This window comes from Mycetomoellerius zeteki, unplaced genomic scaffold, assembly GCF_001594055.1.
Source record: "Mycetomoellerius zeteki isolate Tzet28-1 unplaced genomic scaffold, Tzet1.0 scaffold453, whole genome shotgun sequence".
In the NCBI taxonomy this organism is placed as follows: domain Eukaryota; kingdom Metazoa; phylum Arthropoda; class Insecta; order Hymenoptera; family Formicidae; genus Mycetomoellerius; species Mycetomoellerius zeteki.
This window is the reverse complement of record NW_017257450.1, coordinates 48172-59150: the sequence shown is the minus strand read 5'-3', so window position 1 is coordinate 59150 and position 10979 is coordinate 48172. Positions and strand designations below refer to the sequence as shown.

The window sequence follows — 10979 nt, the reverse complement described above, 5'->3', positions numbered from 1 at the left end:
TGTGTGTCAAATGACTAATATGTTCAGACAAAAGTTTTATAACTTTGAGGAGAGCATAAGATGGTACCATTTGTTTGACCTTGGGTAGCGTTGTCAAAGTGAGAGCAAAACTACTTTGAATTTTTTTTATGGAACCCCTTCATTTTTTATTACATTTTCTTATAGCTTACCTCGAGAGCTTTTCAAAACACTATAATAAAATATCTTTATTAAGTATTTTTCGAGTTATAAGGCTCGAAAGTTACAGTACAGTCGGTATTAGAATTACGCAAGTTGTCCGACCGATGGCTAAAACCTCTTGAATGTTGCTCAGGTTTATGTACAAAATAACATTTGTCAAGATCAAGGCCATTGGAGATTATTCCTCTTATTTTCATTTTTGCACTAAAAATTCATTTTTACGTAAAAAATGAAAATAAAAGGTATACTCTCCAATGGCCTTGATCTTGATAAATGTTATCCAGGACATAATCCTGAACAACATTCAAGAGATTTTAGCCGTCGGTCGGACACCTTAAAAGTGAAATCTCTTTATCATTGTATATAAAATTGAAGCGCTTACCGCGAAAGTGCCTAACTGCTAAAATTCGGTTTCCTATTATGAAGCGTTATTAACTAATAAAACTATTAATGCTTTACAATAAGAAACCGAATTTCGGTTAAACATTTTGCAACAATTGTCTTAATTATATCAATATTTAACAAGCGAGTCAATGTACAAGGGTCCCGCGCGATGTTCGCCCCTTAATTTTATTATAGTGTTTTGAAAAGTTTTTGACACCAGCTATTAAATTCTGTAATCAAAAATAGGATATTCCATTTTAAAAAATCGATTTAACCTTGATCTCACCGTGAAGACGCCACCCAAGAGGTCAAAATAATATCACCAGTAAGTAGATCTTTTTAAATCTTACAACTTTTGTCTGAAACATTTTTTTTGAAAATGATTAGTTTCCGAAACACTGAGGAGTTACGATACTTTTAGAACACCCAGTACACACACACACACACGCGCGCGCGCGCGCGCGCGCGGCTCGATAGATTCGAGCTAAAACGCTTGATCTTGTAATGTGTTCCGATTGCAGATGTTCACAGACATCCTGTGTATATACAGGGTGTCCCGTAAAGACCCGAACAACGCTTAAGGGGAGATTATTTTGAGACGAAAATCCTAATACGAAAATGTCGAGGCTACAATTTTTTTAATTATTAGCTAACTTTAAATGCTTATAATAAGTAAAAAACCATTTTACTTTTATAGCCTCTATTATTATTTCTGGATTCTTTTGAACATTCTAAGATGAAAATCCTAATACGAAAATATCGAAACTATTATATAATAGTTTTCGAATTACACACTATCTTTAACCAATTATAATTCAAAAGTTATTATAACCTCAACATTTTGATATTAGAATTTTCGTCTCAAAATGATCTCAGGAATCTCCCCTTAAACGTTGTTCGGGTCTTTATGGGACACCAGTCACACACACACACACACATACACACACACACACACACACGCACGCACGCACGTATATATGTTTAGAATACTAGCAAAAGTGTGTTGAAATAATTCGAATAGAGAATAAGTAGAATATATTAATTGAATAAATGTGGGAAACAGAAAAATATAAAATAAATGTAATCATAAAAAAATTTTTCGAAAAATTTCGTGGCTGATTCAGATAAAAGTTTAAGAAAAGCTATATTTATAAAATTATACATTTTAATTTGAATATTATAAAAAAATTAGTTGTATAATTTTTATAACTAGATTTTTGAAAATTTAGGATCTGATTCTAATTTAATCTTTCATCATTATTATTATTGTTAATTACATTACAGATGATAGATTACATTAAATATATATATTAAAGATATATGTTTACACTACATGGACGTGTTCATATCATCATGGCCGCGTTCGAAAACACATCCGAACTACTTCGAGAGTGATTATTTCTTCCTACCTCGTCACAGTAGAGAAAAAAGGATATCTCGGTAATGGTGGAAGGGATAACTTCCACATGTGGAGGTAATATGAGTTTAACAAGAAAAGAGAGAAAGATGCCGTCCAATATACACAGTTAGAAAAAATATGTTGAATTTAACATAAATCGCATGTCCCAAACGGTCCATTCGAATTTTTGAGTTAATTTTACACAAGATGAATATGTTAGAAGGTAACACAAATATTATGAAAGAGAATAAATACAAAGAAAGATAACATCGACACAGTTTGTAAACATACCGTGGGAACATATTTTTTTTTTCAGAAAATTAACATTTATAATATGTTTAATTAACACATATTTCATTCATTTGTCTTAGAATTTACGTTTTAAAACACATTATGTTACTTGTTCATTGACTCATAAATTGTGTCATTTCGACACTAATTGTAAGAAACATTGAATATCAATTTCACAAAAAATGTTTATATAACATAATCATATTATGTTAAATTAACATTCGAATATGTTAAAAAATTCAACACAAACTGTTAATACAAAACGTGAGTGGACCGTTTCTAATATAAGTACACAAATTTTTTTACTGTGTAGTAATCGTTCGAAAACCAACAGTTCCCCAAGTTCTCAATTACCTCCACCAACAGTTCCCTAAGTCACCTCACTCGCGCCGGCAGGGGACATTTTCGAACGCAGCCTATGTCGTGTAAACAGGTTGAATCGATCTATATGTACATATATATATTTAATTTCTTATAATATTCAGAATTAAATATATAATATTCTAAATAGCTTTCCTTAAATTTTTACTTTAATTAGTCACGAAATCTTTCGAAAAATTTTTTCATTATTACATTTATTTTATCCTGTTATCTACATTCTGTTAACTTTATTTATTCGAATTATTTCAACTTTTGCTAATATTCCAAACGTTTTATAATTCTGAGATAGATATAGTATACATATACATATAGACCGAGTATACTCCATACAGCATCGAAAGTTTTCAGAAATATCTCAGAAATATTTCAACTCGAAAGTGAAACATTTCATAAAAATTGCAAAATATGTCTGCAACATTTCTGAGACAGTTCTGGAATAGCAAAATGTCCGCGATTCTTGTACATGAAACCCTGTTGAAAGATTGATGAAATATTACAGAAAGAATCTGCAATCTTTTTGAAATACTACCAAAAAGTTTTCAGTTATTTTTAGTACTTCAAAAATGATATTTAAATATATACTTGATTGATACTTAAATAATATTTAAATTGATTATGTCGACATAATAAATTTAAATATTATTTAAGTATCAATTAAACGTATATTTAAAGATTATTTAAGTATCAATTATAAACATATATTTAAATATTATTTTTAAAGTACTTAAAATTTATTAAGAGTTTTGTAATCTGTGTTTACAGATTACAAACTTATTGAAATAAACTTAAAGTATTTCTCACAAATGGTAATTATATCGCCAACTATTTTGATTAATTAATCACATTATATGTATAAGCACATATACATAATCACTAGAAAAATAGAAAGTCACTAACACCTGTAGTTTCCACACAATATCATTATTCATATACAAAAGTTTTTCGAAATTAAAGTAGAACAACTCACAATAACATCAAAATGATATTAAACTGAATCTTGATTGATCAAAAAACTTTTAGTAAACATTTTGTAGCCTTTTTGACATCATGATGATTTTTTATTCTGTTTAAATATGTTTTTCAATTTAGTGTATATGATAGATTTTAGAAACATTTCATATGACATATTGCAGAATACTTTTAGAATTGTTGCACATGAAATGTGAAAGGTTGAAACATTTCTGAAAATTTTCCGCAATAATCGGTGCTGTATGGGATATCAGGCAATTGTTTATTAGTGTAATTGTTTATTAACCAAAAATTTGGTTAAAAAATTATTTTTAACCAAAAATTGGATGTTGCAACCAATTAAAAATGCTATGCCATATTCAGCCAACCTTTTCTTTTAGTGTAATATTTTGCAAAGTCATAATCAGTCGCAAAATTTTTTCAGAATATTATTTTACAAATAATTGATCAAAGAAGAAGAAATTAATAAAAAGTAGAAAACCAAAAAGTAAACTTGACACATTTCTGTTCGTTTTCTTGTAAAAATGACACATTTTGGAAAAGCGCGGAATATGTTTAGAGAGGGAGGGGAGAGAGAGAGAGAGAGAGAGAGAGAGAGAGAATCCATTGCGCATTTATTCTAGCAATATACATGACTATTCGTTATTTTTTTTATGCAATATATGAGTATAACAAAAAATGGATTAAAAATGGATATTTAAATGTTTCTAATGTTATGTAAATAGAATTATAGGAATGCGAAAACATTTTCAAATATTAAAGTTCATATGTTTGAATGACGATGACGATTACGATAATGATACGTTTGACGATCTCATGTTCAAAAAAGAAAAAATAAATTAAAATAACCTATTTATTTATGTGTTTTAATGAACGGCTACTATTTTAAATTATTTCGTTGGTTTATTAAATCTCACACTTATCCTTGAATTCTATAAGCTTCTACCTACTTGTAATAGAGACCCTTTAATCACGATATAAATTGAGTCGGCGATGACATTTTTCAGCAAAAATATACAGACTAATAATGATGACTTTTGCTTCAACGTTCAATAATCGGTGAAAAAAAAATGGTACAATGCTTAATAAAAAAACAAATTGAAAGTAAAGATTTACTCTTTCAACTGCTGTAAACCGCATTTTTGTGATTTTTACTTCATGCCATAGACCTTTGTAAAATTTGTAAAAAATTTTCAGATTTGACGGATATTCATTTGTGTCCGTATAGCTCTGTAAAGGAATAGTCAGATTGAAATATCAATTACCGATTTCAAAAGTAGAGATTTCAAGCTTCCAAATGCTTTTTTGATTTTTTGTCTGCGATGATTTTTCACCGAGTTACGGTGTTCTGAATATTGTGTAATTTTGAACGTGTTCCCTATTTTTTGTTGAGTAGTGTATATGACGTATTGTCAAATTGAGAATAAATATAATTTTATTCTATTTCGTAGAAAAGAATTTTTGGTATGTTTTATTTATAGATATATTTAATTAAATGCAAAAATTGTTTTATTGAAAGAATCAATAATTAAAAAAAGGGATACGAGCCATATGTAATACAAAGATCATTTAATACCAATAACAAATATAATATAAAGAATGTTTAGTATTACAGACGTTTCAACCTCGATCGGGTCATTTTCAATGTACATAGTTAGTCCAAGAATTCGGTAAAATTACAAAATTATATATTGATCGTATTCCCTATCGCTCGATGTGTGCAGTCCATATGTAAAAGCATCGTTTTATGATCGACTTATGTGAAAGTGAACGCGTCTTATGATTTCAAGATCTACAATCTTACAAATAATTCAAATACAAACAATTGAGTTGCAGTTTAGATTAATTATCAAGTATGTATAATTATATAGTAATTTAGTGCCAATTAAGCTACGTACATATATATACCTTGATTCATCGTAGTGGTGTAAGTCCGACAATAAGAGAAATACGTAAAATAAACTGAGTCACATCGGTAAAAATAAGCCATAATAAGTATATTGAAAAGAACACATGTATCATCGACGATGTCAAGCGACGTTATGAGAAGGAAACAAGGAGACAAAGGAAAGATGGTGATTTGGAAGGGGGCAAAGGACAAACCTAAGAAGGAGAAAGAGATTGAATAATATTGAGATATGATTCTGGCAGAGAATCTGTATCATTCTGTTTGTTTATCCCGTGTTTCTGTCTTTTAATATGAACCGATATCAATCTCTTATTATAGAAGCTTATATAAGAAGCTTCAACGTCCAAAATTTCAACGTTGTCCCAGTCAAAATTATGATTCTGATCAATACGATGATTGGTAATCACCGTTGGAGATTTTGACCTCTTATTAATATCAGATACATGTTCGTGCAATCTTGTTTTTAATTGTCTTTTAGTCTGACCTACGTAACTAACATCGCAATCATCACAAGAGATCTTATATACAATGTTTCGATTGCAAAAATGATCCAACTGGTCTTTGCCCTTTTTTTATAAAATTCTTTAATGTATTTGGTACAGAGAATGCCAATTTGCAATGGCACCTATTAGCAATTGGAGTAAATTTTTCCGATACCGAATTCACGTAAGGTATTGTAAAAAATTTTTCCTTAATTTTTTTGTCAGCATAGAAGAAAAAACAAACTCCAGTGGATAACCATTACTTAGAAAAATATTTATTGCATTGATCAAATTATTTTCGTTGGAAACGAGAGTGACATAATTTTATCAACAAATCCATATATTACACCTCTCTTGTGACATAGTGGATGGTGTGAATTAAAATTAAGAAATCTGCCAGAAAAAGTCGCCTTACGATACAAGTCAAAAACTAGCATATGCTCCTCAACAATCAACATCGTGTTTAAGAAACTTAATCTTCCATCCCCCCCCTCACCAACTTCCATAGTAAATTGCAATCTTCCATGTAATGAGTTGAAAATTTTTAAAATGTCTGTGATTCTCTCAGATGGAGTAGCTAAAATAATATCATCCACATATCGAAAATAAAATAAGAGCTTAAATTTTTCAATTGCTATACTTTCCAAATCCTGCATAACCATATCAGCAGCAATTGGAGATAAAGGTGACCCCATAGGGGTGCCAAAAATTTGTTTGTAAAATCTATTGTTAAACATAAAAAAAGTAGAGTTTAGGACCAAACGAATAGCAATTAAAAACTCATTCAAAGGTATTTTAGTTTTCTTAAATTAAGATGGGAATTTATAGATATAAATTCCCATCTTTTCGTAATACTATCTGATACCAATTCTATAGGAACATTCGTAAACAAGGACACAACATCTAATGAAATTAATAAGTGATCCGGCTCAATATAAACATCCTTTAATTTTTCAATAAGCTGAAAACTATTCTTAATACATATAACTGGGGACTACTAAAATAGAATCATTAATGATATTATGAAGAAATAGTGAAAAATAATAAAGGGGATTGTTTGTTGATGTTACAATAATTCTTAAAGAATTATCTTTTTTATGAATCTTACTTAACCCATATGCTCTGGGAATGATACCATCAGTAATGAGTAATCTTCGATATGTGGAATCGTCAATAAACTTTTTTCCTTTCCATCTAACCAACAAGGAGCGCAAGTCATTAGTAAGTTTTTTTGTCGGATTTTTATTAATAACTACATATATATGTATTATCATCTGATAAAATCTCCTTCATTTTTTCTATGTAATTGTCTTTGTTTAGAGCAACCGTGACTTAGAGCAATTTGTGAGTTTTTCAAATATTTAGACCACATTAATGGGTATTACTTTTTTAAACAAAATCTTAGAATTGACAAAAAGATTGATTGGCTAAGATTCAAAGATCTCAATGTAAAAAAATCTAGAATAAAACTTATTTCATATTGTTTCACATCTAATAGATTTTAATAATGTACAAATAAAATCCACTCTTAATAACGAGGAATTTAATCAATGTGTAGAAAGTATAAATATTTCACCAGATATTTTCGGAGATGCTACTCCTCTTGACAATTTGAACGAAAAATGGTTTTTGAATCTGAGCGATATTGACATTCCTACTGAAGCTAAATATTTATTGCAATTGGGAGAAGGTTTCGGATTACCTGTTAATAATAATAACCCCCTATGGGGTCACCTTTATCTCCAATTGCTGCTGATATGGTTATGCAGGATTTGGAAAGTATAGCAATTGAAAAATTTAAGCTCTTATTTTATTTTCGATATGTGGATGATATTATTTTAGCTACTCCATCTGAGAGAATCACAGACATTTTAAAAATTTTCAACTCATTACATGGAAGATTGCAATTTACTATGGAAGTTGGTGAGGGGGGGGATGGAAGATTAAGTTTCTTAAACACGATGTTGATTGTTGAGGAGCATATGCTAGTTTTTGACTTGTATCGTAAGGCGACTTTTTCTGGCAGATTTCTTAATTTTAATTCACACCATCCACTATGTCACAAGAGAGGTGTAATATATGGATTTGTTGATAAAATTATGTCACTCTCGTTTCCAACGAAAATAATTTGATCAATGCAATAAATATTTTTCTAAGTAATGGTTATCCACTGGAGTTTGTTTTTTCTTCTATGCTGACAAAAAAATTAAGGAAAAATTTTTTACAATACCTTACGTGAATTCGGTATCGGAAAAATTTACTCCAATTGCTAATAGGTGCCATTGCAAATTGGCATTCTCTGTACCAAATACATTAAAGAATTTTATAAAAAAAGGGCAAAGACCAGTTGGATCATTTTTGCAATCGAAACATTGTATATAAGATCTCTTGTGATGATTGCGATGTTAGTTACGTAGGTCAGACTAAAAGACAATTAAAAACAAGATTGCACGAACATGTATCTGATATTAATAAGAGGTCAAAATCTCCAACGGTGATTACCAATCATCGTATTGATCAGAATCATAATTTTGACTGGGACAACGTTGAAATTTTGGACGTTGAAGCTTCTTATATAAGCTTCTATAATAAGAGATTGATATCGGTTCATATTAAAAGACAGAAACACGGGATAAACAAACAGAATGATACAGATTCTCTGCCAGAATCATATCTCAATATTATTCAATCTCTTTCTCCTTCTTAGGTTTGTCCTTTGCCCCCTTCCAAATCACCATCTTTCCTTTGTCTCCTTGTTTCCTTCTCATAACGTCGCTTGACATCGTCGATGATACATGTGTTCTTTTCAATATACTTATTATGGCTTATTTTTACCGATGTGACTCAGTTTATTTTACGTATTTCTCTTATTGTCGGACTTACACCACTACGATGAATCAAGGTATATATATGTACGTAGCTTAATTGGCACTAAATTACTATATAATTATACATACTTGATAATTAATCTAAACTGCAACTCAATTGTTTGTATTTGAATTATTTGTAAGATTGTAGATCTTGAAATCATAAGACGCGTTCACTTTCACATAAGTCGATCATAAAACGATGCTTTTACATATGGACTGCACACATCGAGCGATAGGGAATACGATCAATATATAATTTTGTAATTTTACCGAATTCTTGGACTAACTATGTACATTGAAAATGACCCGATCGAGGTTGAAACGTCTGTAATACTAAACATTCTTTATATTATATTTGTTATTGGTATTAAATGATCTTTGTATTACATATGGCTCGTATCCCTTTTTTTAATTACTGATTTATTCTGATTGAGTCTTTTTGATAATTTAATTTATTGAAAGATATTTCTGTATATTTTAATATAATATTTTGCAAGAACTTTCATTATGTGTTTTCTTGCTTTTAATGTCATCAATCGCTGAAGATCTGTGGTGAGTAATCAGAATGTTAACAATAAATTACCGATTATCGCATTATCTATACAATACATTACCATAATAGATATTGTAATAAAAATAATTAATTTTGCTTAAAAATTTATTTATCTGTACAAAATGTTTATCTAATTTTAAAATCTATCTAATTAAAGAAAGGAACAAGAATAAGTATTTTCAAATATTTGCGAGAAAAATGTGAGAGATTTGAAAAAGTTTTCCAAAAAATATAACATTAACTACGTTTACATGGCTCCATTTACGCCGAAGTTAACTGGCCAATCATAGCTATTCCTCTGAAGAATGAAATAACTGTGATTGGCCAATTTCCTAACATCAATGTTATAACTTCGACGTAAATCGATCCGTGTAAACGTAGTCATAGTCAGGCGATTAGTCCTTTCGTTGCGCATAGTCTTTTGTTGTAGTTGCTTTTGAAGCATACACGCCTGCTATACGTGCGAAATTGTCTTTCGTTTCCGCTTTTTTTTCCTCTCCATTGTCCAAAACGATTGGTAATTCGGTGTCTCGTAACAACAGCGTAGTGGTCGTTGGAACGAGCGTTGAGTTGTTATCCTGTAAGGATTGCTAGAAGGAAGTAAGAATAATTATTATACCAATAATTCTTTAATTAGAGAAGAATAGAAAATTATTAACTGATAAAGAAATATTTACATTACATACATATGTATATGTATACATATATACTGTATGAAGTGTGCATATGTATTTTCTTTCCAATAAAATAGAATGGATTAAAATGATTTGAAATTTTAATCCGTTTGAATCATCTGAATGTGTATTTTAATAGCATTCATAGTCTATATTTTCACTTTTTTTTTTTAGATTTTATGAGTTGAAAAAAATTTTAATATTCTGAATTGAGCAGTATTCATAATGCACTTAAAAACTGAAATTTTTTTAGATTGAAAGACACAGAACAATGTTTCAATGGAATTTCTGTAAATGAATAAAAATGCATTGGAATTGAATAGGATTCATTTCAACGATCGCGAATTTTGCGATATTTTTGTTATAAATTTTTTAACTCTTTATTTTAGCTTATAGAACGTAAAAGTTCATATGGAAAATTCGGGGTACCTCCCTGCTGGAAATTCCTAATAGATGCGTATAAAAAAAAACTATTCGGTATATTCGCAAATACGGATAGACTTTGTATCGGCTTGTATCTGCATTTGCTAATATTAATGATCCCTGGATCTATGAGGAATTACGATTTCAAAAGCACATATTCAGTCTATTAAAAAAACGGATACACGAATGCACAAATATACGCAGTATATTCCCATTCAAAATATATCCGCATTTATGAGGAATTACGAAACAAAAATTTTTATTTCATGGGGGGACGCGCGTAGCATTTTATCCGAATCCCGCTGGAGCTCCTATTTACTTGTCCGCTCCGGACAAACTTCGATTTTTTTTAAGTGGAAACTTCCTTTTGAAGTCATCAGATTTTCTTGACTGATGGAAGTTGTTGATGGTTGAGATCCTCTACTTCTAATGCTGTAATGCGGGGTCTACAATAGAAGTCGTAG

General features: G+C 29.9%; 1 protein-coding gene across 1 annotated transcript in view; it reads right to left on the bottom strand.

Moving 5' to 3' along the window:
- Window positions 1-9813: 9813 nt before the first annotated feature.
- LOC108726921 (uncharacterized) overlaps window positions 9814-10979 on the bottom strand; it is a 4863-nt gene continuing 3697 nt past the window's right edge. Inside the window, exon 3 of the mRNA XM_018454747.1 lies at window positions 9814-10008. Within this exon, the coding sequence (XP_018310249.1) occupies window positions 9814-10008 (195 nt within the window). The remainder of the gene's footprint in view (window positions 10009-10979) is intronic.